General features: G+C 36.5%; 1 protein-coding gene across 1 annotated transcript in view; it reads right to left on the reverse strand.

Annotated features, from left to right (window-relative positions):
• Positions 1–884: 884 nt before the first annotated feature.
• The window catches only part of IQCA1 (IQ motif containing with AAA domain 1), an 88,168-nt gene continuing 67,609 nt past the window's right edge, over positions 885–21,443 (reverse strand). Inside the window, 9 exon segments of the mRNA XM_042446007.1 lie at positions 885–1,994; positions 3,328–3,566; positions 4,225–4,402; positions 6,231–6,269; positions 6,271–6,318; positions 14,153–14,352; positions 17,866–17,973; positions 19,202–19,284; positions 20,480–20,550. Coding sequence (XP_042301941.1) covers positions 1,824–1,994; positions 3,328–3,566; positions 4,225–4,402; positions 6,231–6,269; positions 6,271–6,318; positions 14,153–14,352; positions 17,866–17,973; positions 19,202–19,284; positions 20,480–20,550 — 1,137 coding nt within the window. The 3' untranslated portion in view covers positions 885–1,823.

The following is a 21,443-nucleotide window of genomic DNA, read 5'->3' on the forward strand; positions in this document are numbered from 1 at the left end:
TGGTGCTTTAATATTAACTTCATTGGGATGTCTAAGAAAGTGGATTGAACTCCATGAAAACTCACACTAAAATAAACCAGTTGTCTTGAAAGTATTGCTGCCCCCACTTTCCTTTTTATGTTGCAGCAAACTAGCATGGCTGTCTCTTTGAAAACACCTTACCACATGTACTTCTTAGTTCATCCAGGTCATCTGGAGGGGCCTTTCTTTGTGGTCCTGCCTTCATCATAGTGAGAACTGAAATGACATGGAACATGGCTTTTTCTCCTGGGCAAATCCCTCTCACCTATAAGATTCAGTTAGTCCCCATGGTAGCTCAGTTCTAAAGCAGAAAGGTGTATGGGTATTATCAAGTAACCAAAATACCACCACTTTTAAGGGCCAGAAACATACAAGAGTCTACTTTGGTTCTGGTTGGGAAGTCTGTTTTGCCCAGGAAGCATCATAACTGACCCTAAAGGGCCCAATTTGTCTTAGAATTTGAAATGAATTCAACATCCCTAATAAAGGCAATTCACATGTGCATGTGGGATGTTGGGATCTTTGTCAGTTAACAGTTCAGGCATTTCTAGTTAAATTGTAATGATTTCCCCCCAAATGTTATACATTTTGCTCCCTGCTTATCTGGCTAGATGCATGTTTTTGAATAGGTATTGTTGGCATGCACTATTAATTTATATCAGAAACTGCAGCCAGTCTAAGTGCATGTGGAATTCAGGCTCATAGATTTTTGAGATCTGTGGAATCTGGGATTGAGGCAGCTCTAATTTTAAAAATAATTACTGGGTTCTTACATTTAAGTATTGACTCAGTGGACTACCATGATTTTTTTTTTAAAAAAAACCTTTGCCAGATTAAAGAGAAAACAAATATTTTGAGCTCTAAACACTTTACTGGAAAGTATAATATATTATATATTTATTTTGATAATTGAAACATAGTCACATACACTGAAAATTGTCATAAAGATATTGAAAAACTTTAGTAAGGCATAAACAGATAGCAAACACAAATCCTACTCATGAAAGGATTGCCACAGTGTTCCAATGTCTTCTCTATTCTTATGACCTCATTCCAGCATGTGTAAAGGGTGTGTGTGTGTTGTCAATCTGGAGATGGGAAATCTGTGGATGTCTCCTGTATCTCCATCCAGCCCCCCCCCCCCCCCTCTGTGCTGTAGCTTTGTGATATTCAGAACATTGGCATGTGGGAATTCCTGGCCTCTCTAGAGAGCTGCCAGTGTGCTCATCAAGAAAGGGAATGTTAAGGAATAGGATTTGCTTGGCCTCAATGGGGATTTCTGGGTATAAATGTGTTATAATCTCATTGGGGGAATATTCATGCCCAGATATCTGGGATAGGTGATGTGTGACCCTCCAGATGATGCTGTACTGCAACTGACATCAGGCCTAGCCATCATAAGCAATGGTGGGGTGTGCAATCCAACAACATCTGGAAGACCACAAAATGCTCATCCCTGCCACAGATGATCAAAAATAAATGTCTCACTATGCAGTCAAATTCTAAAGCAGATTCCTATTAATTTAAGCATAACTATTTAAGAAATGATATTTACTATCTGAAAACATCTAAGAAAGAACAGTGAAATTCAGTGGCCATTAGTTCACCCTGAGGGAATCAAATGCCACACTGATATCCTGTCCTGAATTTTTCACAGAATATTGGTAAATATAAGCTGTAGTAGATTCAAACAAAGACCTAAAATTTCAAGGAAAATACCCCTATAGCTGCTCCCTGCAACAGTACACTACATTTCTGTACACTGAGCAGTATAGTAAGAGAAGTTTTCAGTTAAATGACTGCTATTTCTTCTTCTTCTTTTTCTTGCCCTTCTTGCCTTCCTTTGTCTTCTCTTTATCCTTTCCCTTGTCTTTTCCTTTCCCTTTCCCTTTTCCTTTCCCCTTTGCAGTATCTTCGTTCTCTGTCAGTGACTTGATCCGTGCTTTTCCCAGAGGAGTCTTTGCATACCAAGCCTACAGAATCAGATGGAAATGCATTTTAAGGAGTCTGAAAGTATGCAAGTAACATTTCTTTTTCTGTCTGCAATAGTTTTTTTTTCTTAAAAGATCCCTAATTGTGGATAGCTCATGGAGAAGCAGTATCACAATCTTTAGTTCTCTTGAGATTGCTATTATAACAAGAACAGTAGCAATCATCTGCTTGAAGTGGCTCATTAACATGAATACATAGCTGTGGTACTCAAGTTGCTATAGTTATGATACCATTACAATCTCTGTGATCAACCCTATTTCATAGGGTATGTAACTCGTTGAAAATTATCTTTGAAATTTGGCAAGGTGCACAAGTGAATGTGGCTCTCTGATCTCAGTGGGGAATGGCATTTTTGTTTTTGTTGCAACTTTTCCTATGTCGATAAAACTTAAGTGGGGAATCTAAATTACACATTTCATCTAGCATGAAAGCATATTAAAAATAAAACAGATACAAGCAGGCAATTATCACAGTAAAATAAGTTGACTGAAAATGGGAACAATTACAACGGTTCTTAGAAGATATCATGCCATGGCCATGAGATTTCATATTGAAATATCAGTATTGAAATGACAGAGGTACTTTGGCTTGCCGTTGGGACATTACAACTACGCTACAATTCATGAGATAAATATTGATCCCACTAAACACTAAAGGAATGACATATTTATCCCACCAAACCTAGGAGGAGATAGACATCTTTCATTCTGGAACTCTTGTTTAGGCATGTGTTGTTCAAAGGCTTTGTGTCAGGGGAGCGGGGGTTAACTGTTTTTGCAGGATTTCTAAAGTGTGGTGTCACAGAAATATTATTCTATAGGAGAAAAATTGCTGTAATATGATTCATTGGATGCTGGTTTCCAACCAATGAAACCAAGAGGTTCTTGGCTGAGCTACTGAGGTGTAAATCACTCCTTGGACTATGAAATGCTGGCATGATATCAAAAATACAATAAAAAGCATTTGAAGTTTATTGTGAACCATGTACATTACTTGTAGGGTCAGAAGTTACTGCAAGGACAATAAGTTGTGTTGAATAACCAAGTAGGCTTTTGGGCATTTGTTTTAGGTTGTACCCCAGCTTTTACAGTCATTGGACTACAGACTTTACTCCAAATCCATAGTAATCAAGCAAAGTTAGCAATGGAGTGAAAGCTGGTTTGAGCACATGGCCCTACATGTCTTTGGCAAATAGATGTTTCCAAATATATGAATAAGTTCTAGGAATTTCTGAGTGTGCTATGCAAAACCATGAACTCTAGTTTACTATTTAATTAAGGGGGAAAGGTACATTTCTTAACAGATCAACTTAACCTTAAATGTTTCTTCTTCTTCTTTGTATACAGGGTCCTGTTTGGCTAAGCAAGTTAAGAATTCAGCTGCAACCAGTGGCTTCTTGTTCAACTGCATTAGGCGCCGTTCAGTTAGGACAGCTTGAACTGCATTGAGGATATGTCCTTGAGTATACCCATCGGAAACGTGTGCCAGGCAACTTATATTCAGTGGTTTAGAGAGAACCCCTCCATTTTGTTGAATGAAGTGTTTCCATAAAACTATTCAATGTCAGGAAATAAAAATATAGTTATGAGGTTATTAATAAATGAACTGTACATCCAGAAGCCTAACTGTATTAACTATTTAAAAAATAAATAGCGGTGGCAGTAAGCAGCAGAAAAATCTGAGGTCTCAATCCAATTAAGAGCAAAATACTCTGAGGACTGTATGGAAAGCATGTTTTCAGATACATGGGAGTGGTGTGGAGGAAATGGGTTAAGATTATCCCTCCTGGCTACATTCCTTTGTGCTGCATTGCATGCCTCCCTGGAGTGGCTTTTCAGGAAGTATTCAATTGGGCAGAGACTGCACATGGAGAGATGGAAAGAACCTCCACTGAGTGCACAATAATTGCATGGCACTCTCTGGATTCTGGTGAAAATTTTTATCAATCTCAGAATTACCAATCCTGTAATAATTTTGTAGATTATCATCCATTCAAGATCTAAAAATCTATGTTAACAAGATTGTAACGTTTTATGGTACATTAACATGTCAGATATGATATGGACAATAAAGACCCAAATAATGTAAAAATTTAGAAGTTTCATAATGATCTTTTTGATGGCCATCATAACACACTTTAATTTTGAGATACGTTTGCATCAATTAGGTTTACATAACCAACACTTCCATATCATGTTTTCTTATACTTGCCAAATCTTGAAGCGTAGTCTGGCCTTGGAACCAGAATGATTTTCTTGTAAACTCTGCAAAGGGGTTTGAGGTCTGCATCAAAAGGTCGTTTAGTAGTTCCCACTACCAGTACTCGGTCTTCAATTTTCAGAGTTTTCAAAGTTTTGGCAAGTTGTTTTCTCAAACGTTTAGGTTGCATCTTCCAGATCAAATTCAAATAAAAGTGATCTAGGATTAGGCAAGGTCCATGAACTTTTTGTAAAAAAAGCCATACATATAAATGATTTTCTTCTTCCTGAACAAAGAAACTCACTTGACTTTATGATTACAAAGGCATAACCTGGTGCTAGGCTTCGTATGTATTTGCAGATATAGAGACTGAGAGCCAATGTTGTCTGCAAGGACTTCTTCTGATTACAACAAAGCAAAAGCTTGTTGATGAGATGCATTTTACTTAAACAAAGAATCTCCATAATTCAAAAGATGATGACACTTTTTTTAAGGATTAGTTATGCTAATATAGTACTTATTTTTACTTCTTTACAGGTTCATAACCACCTTGTTGGTTATGCATCTTCAGAATTCACTAACAGGGTTTCTTTGTGGCTCTGCTACCTAGCTAGATATATGTAAAGTTAAATAAAAGGTAATATAGGATTCTGGCAATGCATTGCCTCATATGTAACTAAAATACAGTGAATATGCTTCACAACAGGTCTGCTGCTTAAATATGTAAATGTGACTGTACCCTTGGCAGGAAATTGTAAACAAGTGAAAAGTTCACATTTCTAAATTAATAAGGATACAATTTAGCCAATGATAAATACCTATTTGTTTTGTTGATATCAATGATAGAAATTCAATCATATGTTAAATTTTTCCTTTGCAATCTATGAAATGTAAAAGTGCTTAATTTGCTTTTTCTTTTTTCTTTTTTTAATTTTTTATTGAAAATATAGACAATACAACACAAACATAAACTAAATCTAAAAGTGCTTAATTTTCGTTAGATTACATTCTATGTATTGGAAAATGTTTACATATTAGTGTCACAAATACAGTCCTGGCTTGAGTTTATTTAAATGGATTTGCTGCCAAAATTTGAATTTATTTTCAGTTCAGGATAACTGGTACAAACACCTAAGCACACATCTTCTGTAGCACAATTTTCTTTTTTCTAGGTGTATACGGGTTTTGTGAAAAAAAGTTAAACTAGTATATACACATCACTTTATTTACTGGTATCTGTGTGGCAAACTGTTTCTGCAAAGATGAGCCAGCAGAGGGCATAAGTCACCTCATAGCTAGGTTCAACATCTCTATGCAGTTTTCGAAAGTATTGATTCCTACTTCTCTACAGACACTAAACCTGGGATCAAAGAGAAATAAGAGTGTGTCACAAAGCATTTCTTAAACTTAGAACAAAAAGCATTCATGCTTTGATCTCATGTCCAGGATTGTAATTTCTTTTCAGGTGACATTTAACTGGTAGGCTGTTGCTTGGTAAATTTGTTATTCTCATTTTGTTAATGATAAACAGAATGATGTACCATGATGATGCTAGAAAGCAAAAGTTGTCTGAAATCTGACAAAACAACCATGTGTGCTCAGTTAAGACTTAAGTCCATTATTTGGGTAATGACCATTTTACCTGTGAGTGATTGAAAAAAATTAAGTCTGATTTGTATAGAGAAACAAAATAGATAATTTCCAGAATTATCACCAGTTCTTAAATGAGATGCTGTCACTTTGCCTTTGTTTTCTTATTTGCCTTATAAACTGATCTGGCTTTTTCATTTCCACTGTGCCCAGTGAAGAGATATGGTTTAATCCAAAGTTAATATGTTCCTTCAGCAAAGAAACAATTCTAATTAAAGACATGATCTATTCCATATTGCTTTTTATGTGAAGCTGACCCAAAGTTACTGATGATGGGTGACCATTAGAAAAAAAAATAACACTAGTAAAAAAAAAATACTCTCATTACTTTGCCATGCTGGCAGTATAGAGGGAGAAATGACATTTACCTCTTTTTCTGCTTTAGGCACCTTTTTGTAGAAAGTTTTTTTCTGTGTCTCCAATCCATATGACTGAAGGTTGTAGTTGCTTGGCTACCTGAATGATGAAAATGGAAAATCTTTTAAATGTAACACTTTTAAAGGTTGTAGGTCTTTATATCATGCTAGCAATATGTTTCTGGTAGGGCAGCTCCATTGTGTCTCCTACCTGGTTCATTTCAATGCAATGAGCCCAGTAGCTTTCAAATCCATATATTGGTGCAGAAGCTCCTATCCCTGAAATTGCTCCCACTCTGGGAGAAAGGGGATATAGCAAATAAATAATAATAAATAAAATAATTTTAAAATTTATATCCCGCCTCTCTGTCAGGACAACTGGGACGGTTTACAAATTAGAATTGTACAATCCCAATATTCCACCCTCCCCTAAGATAACGATTAAACCATTAACAGTTTTAAAACATACAATAAAATAAACAAGTCAAAAAGTAGCCATAGCAGATTCAGAGGGGTGATGGGTTCTACTTTGGTGGCCGGTTTTCTATTTGGGAAAGGTCTGCCAGAAGAGATCTGTCTTAACATCCTTTTTAAAGCTGTCTAAACTGGTAATGTGATGGATCTCCTCCAGCAAGCCATTCCATAATCTGGGAACGGTTGCCGAAAAGATCCTCTGGGTGGTTACAGTTAGCCTAGTTTACATAGGCTGCAATAAATTCCTCCCAGAGGACTTGAGTGCGCGGAGTGGATTATATGGGAGTAGGCGGTCCTGAAGATATGTTGGACCCAAGCCATGTAAGGCTTTAAAGGTCATGATCAACACCTTGTACTGTGCCCGGAAACTAATAGGCAGCCAGTGGAGCGATTTTAAAATAGGTGTTATGTGATCGTTTCTGGCTTTACCAGAAACCAACCTGGCTGCCATGTTCTGAACTAATTGAACTTTCCGAACTAAACACAAGGGTAGCCCCATGTAGAGTGTATTGCAGAAATCGATAGGAAAACCCACAAGGCTAATAGATACTAAAGACTGTCAAATTCTAAGCAACAACAATAGAGTGGCATTGTAGCACCTCAATGCTAATACCTTTATTGTAGCTTAAAATCTTATTTAAAATATGTTGTTAGAGTTTTTACCTTTTTAAAGTAATCACTTGCGGTTCTCAGTATTTAAATACAGTGACACATCTATGAAACACCTTAAACTGAAAGCCTAAATTACACAGGATGTATTTGGTTGATATGACATCTGTATTACAATAATTCAGAAAATATTACAAAATAGTCAGAAACGAGATAACCAGCCGAAACTGGGTACTGCCTTTTTGTTGTTAGAGTAAACAGTGATGTACTGTACTTACAAAGGAAATTTAATTTCTCATCAATACTAATCCCATACTACAAAGGCCTTGGTAAAACTGTAAAAAAAAAAATTCTAGGGCAGTACCTGTGCAAAGTATATATACAGTATATTTAAAAAAACTAGCCAGAAAACAGCTGAGATGTGATGGCTATGTGACTCAGCAATAGTTCTGAAAAGTCTGCATTTAAATGTGGCCTCTCCTAGATGGCCTTAGGCAGGCTACTCTTGCTTAGCCTCAACTCCACAACTATCATATTGGGACGTACAGAAATGTTCATTATAGAGTTGTTTTCCATATGTGAAGAGCTTAGAACACATAATCTAAATAGTAAAGTACTATTATTAATAAAAATGTACCAATTGAGGCCTTGTATATTGTGGGCATAGCCCAAATCTAAATAAATGTATTTGTTACCAGCTTCTCGGGGATATACATGATATCCTGAGGGTTTGTTCACACATGATATTTGTGAGGAAGATTTAAAGATAATCATGATAATTAACCTTCACCAGAAATATGTGTCACGTGTGAACAAGTCCTCAGGGTATAGAGTATATCCACTAAAGCTGATGTCAGATCCATTAATTTTAATGAACTTGGAATATACCTACTACATTCCAAATCACAACAAATACATATTCTTAATACCTGCTGCTTCAAATGCATTGTGGTTCTGATTCTCAGCTTGAAAAAGGCAATACTTCAAGGGTTTTTTTATTTTGTTTCTGTCTGTTTCACAAATAGTTGCTATGAACAGTATGAGATTATTAAATAAATTTTCTACTGAGTAGTAACCTCTTATGATTATTGCTCAGCAGCACCTGCAGGACATTCAGCAGAAAAGGCCCTTCAGATGAACTGGTTCCCTATTGATCCCACTTGATGATGCATGTAAACAAAAACGTACAATACAGAAAAAAATGGGTTGCCTGAAATGGCCATATACAGTAATACTATCAATTCCCAGTGATTGGGTGGTATATAAATAAATCCTATTATTATTATTATTATTATTATTATTATTATTATTATTATTATTATTATTATTATTATTATTAATATTATTTAGAAAATTCTGATTACAAGCACTAATCATATTTTTTTTGGTTTTATAGCTGTAGCTATAGCTCTGTAAACAAAACTTTCACTGATAAGATAAAAAAAAACTTGTAATTTTTTTAAGCCTGCTTTGCTTTTTTTGAAATGTTGCAGGGAAAAATGCATATTGCTTCTATGCAATAATAATAATAATAATAATAATAATAATGATTGTACGTCATAAACAACCTATCACATTTGATCTGGAAAGTCTAAGGGAAATAAAACCTCTTCTAAAAACACAGCAATTTCTAGGATGTCACCAACCCTTAAATGGTGGGAAACTGTATACAGTTTTTCCTACATGGTGATTATTGCCCATGTTGGGAAAAGAATGCAACTATGAATAAGAATTCTTTTTGGAAGATCAGTTTTGTGTTGATATATTAAGGGATAGTAAAATGAGCATATTGCTTACAGATCTCAATGGTATTGTTACAGAAAGGGGAAGAATCTAAGAGAAATCTACATTTTTAGTCATGCATAATAAATTTACTAATTAATCTACCAATTTATGTGATTAATACTTCTAGCTTTAATCAATTGAATATTATGCATTTTAAAAATAGATGGCCTTTGGGAGTCCTCTATTTCCTTCTCTTCCTGCAACCATTTTTCTTCTTTAGTAAATTAAATTTCTTCTTACTGGTTGAAAAAGTGCTCTTCTCTACAAGGGAACCTTTACAGTATAATCATTATGGTTAAACAGGTCCTACAATATTTCAGTCTTCCTTTGTTTCCCCGCCTCCCCTCCCAGAGATAATGTCAGCTGGCTTCTTAAATTAGATTAGCTATGGGGAAGTACAGTTAGATAAATACAAAATATGTAGTGATCTTACTTTTTATTAACTCAAAGATAGGTAATCTATATGAATGTTTTCTGCTTCCAAGTTCACAAAAATGAAAAGATTTGCCTATATATAAAACAATGTTATTCTGAGCAGTAAGCTGTCTTCTTCCGATCAATACGCTGATATTTTCCAATTTGTTTTTAACCAGCTGAGACACCCATAATCCACCAGCATCTAATTGAAATTGTTGGCAGATATGTGGCAGACTGTATGTTGCAGTGAAAAGTACATCATTTGAATTATCCATGGGCAGTTTGAATCTATGGATAATTAAATGGGACTATGCAATTAATTTATAATTGAAATTTTAGTAGCAGTGCTATACAGTTCATTTTGTTGAAGTCACCAGCAGATGGCTCCTTAACCTTTCTAATACTGCCTTAAGTTAAGATAGGACTGGTTTTGCAGGATAGTCAAATCCCCTTTTTCTTTGCATTTAGTTTTGGAGAGTGTTCTGTAACACCAGATCTTTAGTGCTTTTTACTAACAGTTTATTCCATGTTTCTTCAGATTGGGATTGCAATCTATTTTTAAATTAAAGCAAACAAAATAGTAATTATCCTTTCCCAAAAATATGTTATATTTAAAATTTGATGAGACTGCAGAGAAAAGCTTACATATTGAGCATCAACAGCAAATGACTAAACATGGCAGAGGGTTGGACTAGTTGGCTTTTCTGCATGCCCACCAGGCTTGTTGGGCAACAGGTCCCATAGCACATAGCAACCCTTGTTGAAATACTGGGGACTTTCAAAATCACCCTCTGATATTGTTGCTGTTTTTTTGTTCCAAGAAGAAAGAAGTCAAAAGCCTGTACAATGTCTTCATTACCCATAAAGTAGCCATTTGGATTCCAGCCACAGTAAGAAGAAAAGGATACATTTATTAATTAGTAGTAGTATTTTAATGCATATACCATAGTTCATTTGCATACAAAAGAAATGAGTACAATAAAAAGATGCAACACAACACAATTGATGTCTCTCTGCAGATGAAACATTCTTTGATACACAAAAGGTACTGTTCACCTTTCACATTTGGAACTGTGTACTTTTCTGGATTTGATTATTTGCGGATTTGATTAATACGTTCTCTCTAGGAATATTTAGGTCCTCCAGAAAGCTCAAGGGCCCAGAGATTCCTTTCTCTAGGCATTGTGGAGTGTTTTTTTAAAAATTTGTGTTTATTTCATTTTCACACGGGTCCTGTGCCTTTAACCCCAGCAAATGTGGAGTGTCCACTGAACTTTCATTAGTCCAAGAATTTTCCTTCTCTTTTGGCAGTCCCTCATGTCTTCCTTCCAAAAAGTTACGTTGGGTTTGGAGATCCCTTGAAACAGAATGTTTCACAGAACAGTGTGTGTAAATAACCAAATATATATCCTCTCTGCTTTGTAGCTCAAAGAGTAATTTGGCACTTCTTGTTGTGTGTCTTCAAGTTGTTTTTGACTTATGGTGACCTTCAGGTGACTCTTTCACAGGGTTTTCTGGGGCTGAGATTGTGTGCTCCATCCAAGATCAACCAGTGAGTTTCCATGGCTGAACAGGGAATTGAATCAGTTCTCCAGAACCACAGTTCAACTCTCATACCACTACAGCACTGTCAGTAACATGATCCAAATTTAGGACAACTCTTTGCTCCATGTGCTTATTTCCCTCAGTTTCATAGCTTTAAAGTAAAACACTCTGCCCCACCTTCTGGCCATATTCAAATTCATTTACATTTATTTATAATATTTTAATTTTTGAATAACAAAGCAAATGGGAGTCTTGCACTAGCACTACTTGCACAAAGAACACCAGGGCAAGGGGAAATCCAACTTGGCCCCACCATAGGTCAGGGAATAAATACCTGCTGGAGGCTTGCTGCCTGACTCCTGTAGAGGCCATTGGGCTGAGTTAATAATTTCTTGGTCCCTCAGTCAACATATTGAAGAAATGACAAATAAGCAAGGCGGCTGGCATCCAAGACCAACAGGGTACTTTGTTTGAGTTCACTTTTTTTCAGGCTTGCCTGTGTGATCTAGAACAGAGAGTTGCAATAGCAGCAGCAGCACCACCACCACCACCACCAAGAGACAGACATATGGACAGATGTTTGAAGAGTATTAGTGTAAGAGTCAGTGGAAACAGTGGTTGGAGTAAAAGGGTTCAGTGATGGCTGGTAGAAGGAGGAGAAAGTCTTCTCCATAGCAGTCTGGAGAGGAAGATGGTCATCTTCCAAGCTGACATTTTCTATAGATATTCTATATGACATTCTCTATATGGCATTCTCTATAGAGCACCACTATAGTTTCAGGCAGCGCCTGGAAGGCAGGCACTGAGGGAAAAGGCTGCATTCATAATGCATTTCAAAATAAAACTTCAGCTATTTTTCATTTAACTATGCTCAGTCAACCTCATTATATGCAGCAGACTTCATTTCAAAATTTCTGGTTACAATCTTGATTGGGTCCCTCAGCTATACCAATGAAATCAAAATCAGGACTTTCAGCAATGCCAAACAAAGCAATGAGAAGGGAAGAGGAATAAAGGAAACCAAAATGACTGGAACAAAGAGAAAACCTTCCCCATTTTCTATACCTGCCAGCACAAATTGGGGGCTTTTGATCTGCCACTTTGCGCCCCTTCCTCTGCTGTTAAGATTGCTCTGCTCATTTAGCTAATTCTAGAGAGGCGATAGCATATATTGAAAACATTGCTCCAGCAAATACATTATTTGTAGGTACTCTTTGGACTTGGTGATTTCAATGAGAGAATTAATGTCACTGATGAATCAGTTAGACAATGTTGTCTATCCCATTTATAGCCTGAGATGATGCAGGGCAATTGAACCATCTTAGCGAGAGCTAGGTCTCTGCTGAGATTGGATGCCTTTGAATAACGAATTCTGGTTGAATAGTAAGAATTCCTTACTTGTGTTCAAATAAGCTATCTCTTAAAAGAGGAATGGGCAACATGTGCCCCCCCCCCCGATATTTTTGGACAGCAACTTCCATAACCTCTCACTATTGGCTATGCTGGCTAAGGCTGCAGGGAGCGGAAATTCAACAATATCTCGAGGGCTGCAAGTTGCCTACCTCTGTGTTAAAACAAAACACAGGCAACAACTATCTATTCAGCTTCTGTCTATTCAGAAATAAGTCCAGTTGAGGTCCATTTGTGTTACTCCTGTGTAAGTATGACTAGAGAGCCAGCATGGTGTAGTGGTTTGAGTGTTGGACTACAACCTTGAAGACCAGTACCCAACTTGGCCATGAAAACCACTGGGTGACCTTAGGCAAGTCACATGCTCTCAGCCTCTGGGGCTGTCCTCTGAACAAATCTTGCCAAGAAAACCCCATGATAGGTTCACTATAGGGTCACCATAGCTCGGAAATGACTTAAAGGCACACAACAGCAGCCACAACAACAACAAAGTATGAATAGGAGTGCTATTTAAAAGAAGTATGAAAAAAGAAATATATGTATTTAACATACAATAAAGATATAGGTATGTGACAGGCATCTAGTATTTTAAAGATTTCAACAAGATGAAGGATAAAAAATAAAATTGGGAAGTGCGTTGTGAGTGGTAGGAACTGGTGTAGTGCACAGCTTTCAATCTTTTAAAATACAATGCGCCCGCATCATACGTGGGCACATTATACGCTGCTTTCAGCATATGCTGAAAACAGTGAAGGAAGAAGTGGCGCCATGCACCAGAAGGAGTAATGACGCGGGTGCCTGTGGCGTGTGTGTGGTGCCATGCTGCCGCGAGCATGAGCCCCATACTTCTAATTGGGCTCAAGCATACGTGGAATTTTTTTTACGCAGGGGGTCCAGAACGGATCCCCCGTGTAAAAGAAGGAATCACTGTACTTGATGCCTATATGTTCTTTTATATTGTATGCTAATTGTACGTATGTGTTATTGTATGGTGTAGTGGTCTGAGTGATGAAATAGGACTGTGAGAGACACGGTTTTGAATCTTTGCCCAACCATGGAAACCCACCCCAAGGTGAAGGATGATCTTGGACAAGTCACACTCCGTCAGCCCAAGAGGATGGCAATGACAAACCTTCTCTGACTAAATCTTGCCAAGAAAATCCTTTGATTGGGTCACTATGAAACAGAGTCAACTTGAAGAGACTGAAAATAACAACAATGTGAGCAATGTAATTATTTTTAAACCATTATTATTGTTACTATATCTTTTTTACTATGTATTACACAAGAACATTTCAAATAAATTAGATAAGAATTAGTTAGGGTTTTTGGGCTGATGTTTCCCTGCATGTGTTTCTGGCACTTTCAGAGAATCTAAACATGGCCACATAGCCCCAAAACCCCCACAAAAAACTATGGATGCCAGCCATGAAAGCCTTCAACTTCACATTAGATAACAATTATCTTTTTTGAATAGAGGATAACATTCCTAGGCCTGAACTGAATGTTAATCCCATCTAGAATAAAAACAAGATTTCAATCCAATATATCAATCAAGTGTTGATTAACCCTTGATTCAATCGGTCCAGTCTAGCTCAGATTAGCAATTAGATTTCACCTTAACATATAACTAAAATACAGGCTTGTGTATATTTACAGGGAAAAGATAAATAAAAAGCCACTCCTTGTCTCACCTTAAAAACCATGTGAAGCATCAACTGCAGACCAGGCTTGCCAGGGTATTTTCCTGCAATGTTAGCTGCCGATAAATTGAAAAGATTGGCTCCTGTTTCAGTGCACAGTGCATGGATAAGCATCTTTTTCCCCACACCTACTGGTCCAGCCAAGAGCAAAGCCTTCACAAGAGGAGCTTTCTCATGTACAGATTGAGAACCTATGGAAGTACAATGGACAATTTTACTTTTAATTGCCCATAAATGGAGGTAAAGCCTCAGGCTAGATGCAACAGATTAATGGGGCTGGGAACATCTTAACATTGCAATAATATAGTCTTTACTTCCAACACAAGAACTCAAATTGAACTTTTTTTTTTAAAAAAAAAATAACTTTTAAAAAATCTAAATTATGGTAAAATTTAGAAAGCTGACAAGCAGAAGATAAATTAGCTGTCCCCATACAAACCTTGTTCTACATAAAGGTATGTGTTAGGCTCTATTGATTTCAGTAGGAGAGAATATATTTAACTATCCAGTCCTTTGCAATCAAAGGGCATACAATAGTTTAACTTTTCCTTTGGTATTTGGAGCATCTAACTATAGCATAATTCCAATTTTTATTCTCACTTAGAGTAGACTCAATGAATCAATGAGAATCTGTTAAACTAACATTTATGTATAGTAAATCCTATTGATTTAATGAGCTTATTCAAATTGAGATGACTTTAGGTTCCAAGGTTTTTTTTCCCTGACCACACCTTACATATGACCTTTACTGTGAGCCACCTTGGTTTAAATTTGAGAGAAGGCAGCAGATAAATAAAATATATATATTTTAAAATAGTGCGAATCAGGAAAGCTGTAAGATGGGCCCCACAGGCTGAGAAGAAATAGATCTTTTGAAAGAGAGAGTATGCTTTGACATGTGGGTTTCAGAATGCATGATTTGTTTCCCTAAGCAAAAATCCACTGGCTTTAGTATATATGAACTGGGTCATGGCACAATGTGAAACAGGAGATAGTAAGATTCTCAGTTTCATATCGAACATAAATCTTAACTACATATACAGAACACAATGAATTCAAATGCATTCGAAATATTAAGCACCTTGTTCTCATGTGATGGACTGCTGACTCAAAGCTGCAGCAAATCCAGTTCATATTTCCAAAGAGAAGTACTACAGGCCCCACTCTATGTGTGTTTATTTGAAATAAGCTCAATTAAACTCATGAATAAGCATACAATAAGATTTAGCCATTAATGTCAGGGAAAAAATGATACAGGTGGCTCTCCAAAAGCTTTAGAAAAGCAATCAAATCAGCACTTTAGCAATTTTGATGAAAGGAATTCATAAGATTTTGCTTTAGCAAATATGTAACTTGCTTACATTTATACTTGTGTTATTTTTAGGTGTACAGTCAGCCCTTCTTATACACAGAATTTTTATACATGGATTCAAGCATCCACGGTTTGAAAATATTCCAAAAAAGTATAAATTTCAAATATCAAACCTTGATTTTCCATTTTTTATAAGGGACACCATTTTGCTATGTCGTTATATTTAATGGGACTTGAGTATCCATGGGTTTTGTTATACATGGGAGACCTTGGAACCAAACCCCAGCATATAACAAGGGTCCACTGTATAAGAATATTAATCTTTTCATTATTTAAGTTTTGAATAAAAATGTGGAATTTATAAAAAAATCTCTTTTATTTGAATATTAGTTGCTGAAAATGTTGCCAGTACATACATCATCAACCACAGACATTAAAAATAAAATTAACCATCTTTTTTTTTGCTCTGAAAAAGCTTTCAGAACTTTACACTAACAAATAAACATTCATCTATTTGGAGAGTCAATTCTACCAGAAAATACAATGCTCACTTGATGTCTCTCATGATTAATTTAATCTTAGGTATTTATATCACACACAGAAAATGATAACAGGTCTGATAAACCACATATCTTTTTCTCTTCTAGGCCCATCTCATCAAGCAATTTGCAAAAGTCCAATCAAATGTAACAGAGTTGGATTTCAACTATAGATCCCTTTTCACAGAATTGCCTCAGAAAGGTGCATATCATATAACTGCAGCAGTAGATTTTTTTATCTATGCAGCAGCAGTTTTGTTATCTATGCCATTCAAAGCAATTACCTAAAAAATTATGTGAAAGAATTTATGTGGAAACTTCCCAGAAATGTGCAGTACACCTTCTTAACCTATCAAACAAAGAAACAACAAAAACAACAAAAACAGGTGATCCTTCAGCGACTTATTTCTTGGAACAACATCACTGTACAACAACTCTGAGATGTTGGCCTTTAGAAAAGGCAAAACTATTGGTGAGAGAACTTTAACGAAAAAAGAGTGTGGATTTTAAAATTAAAATTTTTGGCACCCCAAAGCATGAAAGAGAATCCTGACCTCCTCCCACTATTGCACACTTCCTCTTGAGTTTTCTGATTCCCATGTCCTTCATTGTTACACTGAAGTATCCTTGAATATTATTTAGCAACCCCCCCCCCATCTGCTGATATAAAAGCAAAAACCTCCAGCCTTAGTTGTCGTTTTTTTTGATACTGTAAATGGTATGAGAGTTTTTGCTTTAGAAATTTCTGAAGCTTATATCCCTCTGAAGGACATAGGCAGTGTGCAAATGTAATAATGATTTCATGCACTGTAAAATTATGTATTTCTGTGTTGTCTCTCTTGATTTTTAATGTAGCCCTTGAAGAAATACTTTGAGAACATATACAGGCTGGAACATGTTGGGCTTTTTAATCAATAAATTATGAACCCATTGAGCACCTTGAGATGTGTTCCAGTTTCTTCTGTAGATTTTATTGGGTGCTGCTCAGTTTTTGCTTCCTAACTGAATAAGACAGACAGCAAGGAAATTTACATTATTATTATTATTATTATTATTATTATTATTATTATTATTATTATTTAGTATTTGTCATTAGAATTTAGCATTTCCCCTTCTTTTTTTGGTTCAGTTGTGTTTTGGAGACAGGATGACAGCAATCAAAATCTGACTAAGTATGGATACAGTCTAATTTAATGGAAACTTTTTTCTCCTATACTCTCCCAAACTGAAAAGGTAGTACAATAACAGAAAAGCACACCTAAAAAAGAGAGATCAATGGTCTATGTTTAAGAATGTTATTCTGCAATTATATTTAAACAACATACTATGGAGTAGGTACTTTTAAGGAAATAACCATGGCAGATTGTTATAAATAATTTCTAATATTTAAAATGACAAGGACAATTAAAAGCACTCTCTCTGATATATGAAATGAACTTTGACTAATTCCACAAATGCTTCCATTGTTTAATAGCAAGATACATTAGCTGGCTTGTAAAAAGGTAAATTGCAGCCTTTGCCCTTCCCCTAACTTGATTAAATCGAATCACTGGAGCTTGTATTTTCTATTATTCTCCGTCACTGACATTGTTTTATATGCTGCAGTTTCCAAACAGTTAACATGCAAACAAAAATGGCAAAGAAATGATAGTCAAACACAATAGCAGGCGTACACCTCTTTTAAGTATGCTATTAAAACTTTCTTGGCTTAGAATACCTAACTGAAAAAGAATTCTGCAAAATGCTTTCAACCCAAATCAATCCAGCACTGTCATAGCTGGTAAAAACAGGTGAGTCTAACATGAAACAAAATGTGGTATTTTGCCCTCTGGCAGGTTCTTGTGTGATCTTACCTAGTGGCAATATTCCATAGAGTGCTATGAGCTGTTTGACATCTATGAGAGAGGGCATTGGTTCTATGTTCACCTGACGAAGTGTAGTCCCCAGATAGCTGCATTCACCTACAAGGAAGAAATCTGAGTTTAAAATGTAATAATGTATTATCATCTTACGGAAAAAAACATCCTAATGAAAGATAAATTTACCCAAAGAGCAAAGAATGCTCACTAAGGGAGTTGGTAGACACTCCTGGAAAATTGAATTGATGCCTGTCTGTCTGAACAGGAGCCTCAACAATGAGCATTCCACTATTCATCTAGCTACAGGCTGCATGCAGTAGCATGCTATGGGCTTTCGTCTTCATGGATTATTCTGACAGTTCCTCATTAGCTAGGATGGCTTAAGGAACCACTATGTCTGGAGGCTATATGATACTTAATACCAATGGGTGGGGAGCACTGTAGAGGCCTTCTCTTACACCTCTTTCTCTAACTTTACTTCAGCTTTCCTATGTTTAGACTATTGAGGACCAGTTCTTACTCTTCTGCCCAGCTCAGTTTTATTTCTGCTTCCCTTTTCCAAATTTAGAAGTATTGGTTTTGGAGAACTTGCAGCCTTAGTGCTGCACAAGGCCCTTGGCCTAATTTTGAAAGCAACAGTTCAGACCTTTGGCAAGAGCAATCTGCCCATTCCATGGCAGCCTGCCGATGGAAAAGTAAGAGGAAAAAAATTAGATTTTTGGAGAAATGCTTTCATTCTTCAATATTTAGGTCTGTTTTTGAAGCTACTTTTCTCTACCCAGGTTTTTAAAGTACACGAGGGATTCAGTCAGGATATGTCTGGTGTCAGTATTATTGTAATGAAAAGGGGTCAGATATAACCATGAGAGAAACTTCTTGCAAGGTTTCTGAAGCAGTCTTTGAAATATGTGTGTCTCCTACAAGTAGCTAACCTTTGCAGATGTGATAAATGCATTTTAGCCATTTAGCAGCTGCTTCCCAAGAAACAGTTTTAAAAATATGGATAGAAAAATGTTACTGGAAACAAGCCTTAATTTTGTGTTTGGCACTTGCCAGATGTAAAAACAAAATGAATCAGAAAATATAAAGGATGAAGATTATACCATGCATGGTAAAGAACAAGATCTGGATTTATTTTGACTGCATTCTTCTGCACAGATTAATTATTCTGTTTGGAATCAGCAACATTAAAACAAATGATCCTGTTTGTTGCTCTGTCTCAGATGCTCAAGGCAGGTCTCATAATATTGTATGTAAGTGACAAACATTAAATGTAATTCTGAAATGTCATGATGCACTTCTATACTGTCATAAAAAGTTTATACTTTACCCACATAATCGCTGAGCTTTACTTTCTTAGGTTTTATTAATATCTTTTCTTCTACGAGCTCCTGGTAGAGAGAATCAATGGTTCTAAACAAAAATGCATAATTAAGTAGAGAACCTGGTTTGCAGCCAATGCCACATACTTTCTTAAAAACAAACAAAACACCTCTCCAATTGTAAATTTTCAAAATATCCTTACATGGGTAAAACTGACAATTTATTTGTAATAATGACATTTTCATATTGGGAAAATACAGCACAAAATTACAATCCCATGAATGCTTATCTAGGAATAACCACTTTGGAAAATAGTGGGACTAATTTCTAAGTAAACATGCATAGGACAACACTCCAGAGCTTTAACATGCCTTTAGCAAGGCAGCTTTCTTGACCCCCATCAACAGATTAATTGTAACTGCTCTCATCACAACAGGGGCATAGCTTTTAGAACTCTAAATTTGTCTTTATCTGCTTTTTTCAGGACCATCCCATCCCGAAATAGTTTGCATTACAACACTATAGAGTTACTGGGAAAATCTACCGCATACCTAGCTACTGTGAGGATTACAGCTACCGTTCAGAGAGAATACAAAAGCTGAGGGGGGGGGGCGGCAGTAAGTGGCCATTTACCCTACTAATAAAAGAATCCTAATACTTTAACCCTGAGAACCCTCACTCTCCTACAACCCTGCTCCAGAACAGCTGGTGATAAAATCTACATTAACCTTCCTGTGGTCAGACCAGGGTACAACAATCCAAGTGACAACAGCAGGAGTTTATGCTAGTTTTAATACTTTATGATTTGCTTTTAAGTAGAAAAAGAAATGTTGCTTTGTTTAGTTACTGTAGAAGAACTGGTCGTGTCCTATTTCAGAGATGTTAAAAACAGATGGAAAAATTTGACAGGTATCTGTAACTACCAGTTGTTTCTACAGCTGCCACAAAGAATAAAATTTAATGACAATTCTTCAAAGAACCATAAGTCACATGATAAAAATACACAAGATAAGCCCCATAGCACCTATAACCTGAAATGAACTATCTACAAATTGGTGGCTGACATTTCTGTGCCTAAATTTCCTCTATATTACACCCATTTTAAAAGAAACCAATGTTAGATTCTCCACATAATTGCCAAGAGATTGGAGCGACCAGGCTCAGGCTTATGCATACCAACTTTGACTCTCTTTTGTATTGGAACAAAGCCAGAGAGAGAGAAAGAGATAGAAAAAGAGAGAGAGAGGTGTCAGTGTGAATCTCAGAGGAGCAGGTGCATTTTTACCTGTCAGGAGTCAGATCTTTCTCCTTCTTAGCTTTTTTCTTCCTTCCACCCTTTTTACCTTTTTTCTTTTTCTAAGGATCATAAATGGCAATAGTTAGCAAAGGCAATACTGTACTTTTCCATCTTGTAAAAGTTTACAAAAGACTTTAAAATTTCAACAGCATCTAACACTGTTCTCTTTCCTATACAGAAAACAAAAACTGTTTGTACTTTGTTTATAATAGTCTAATGTTTCCTGACATCTGGTACCAGACTTTTTAAAAAATAAAATAAAACTGGAGATCCATTTAACTCTAATTCCTGTTGCATGTGTGTGCACATAAGCACGCACTGTATTTTCTTGATAAGCCAATATTGCATAGTCATCCACCCAGCAATTTCAGGATAGCTCAGCTAATATTCAATGTGAGTATCTCAGGCCTCCCCATATGTTTGCTACACTAGAGGTTGAAACAGTACTAGCTGCAAATGTAGAAACAGTAGTAGTGATGGTGGTAGATCCGTCTATGTGTCCCTCCATCTGTGAAGGGAAGAAAGGTGGCAACCAGAGCTGCTCCAGGGAAAAGGAGGACAAAGTGGAGGCTGCTGAAGGAGGCAAAGGGGGGCAAGGTGCAGGAGGCAAAGGAAGAAGCAGCAGATGCCAGAAGAGACCAGAGGAGGCAAGGGGAGGAAGCAACAGCTACTGAAGGAGGCCAAAGGAAGCCCAGAGCATGAGCGCTGAGAATCCTAGAATAATCTGCTAATAAGATGAATGCCTTGAGTGGTGTCTGTGGAATGTTCAGACTCAACAAATTGGAAAGAGGTAATGCCTATTTATTTTTTATCCCAGCGTAACATTTGATGGAAATATTAGGGCAAAGGAGTCCAACAACTACTGGGCAGAAGTAGTGGTGAATGACACTGGCAGAGGATTTTTCACAGACAGCTAATGCTACTTAGTACTGCGCAGAAGGAGGCAATGGTG

Source organism: Sceloporus undulatus, chromosome 1 (assembly GCF_019175285.1).
Source record: "Sceloporus undulatus isolate JIND9_A2432 ecotype Alabama chromosome 1, SceUnd_v1.1, whole genome shotgun sequence".
Classification (NCBI taxonomy): domain Eukaryota; kingdom Metazoa; phylum Chordata; class Lepidosauria; order Squamata; family Phrynosomatidae; genus Sceloporus; species Sceloporus undulatus.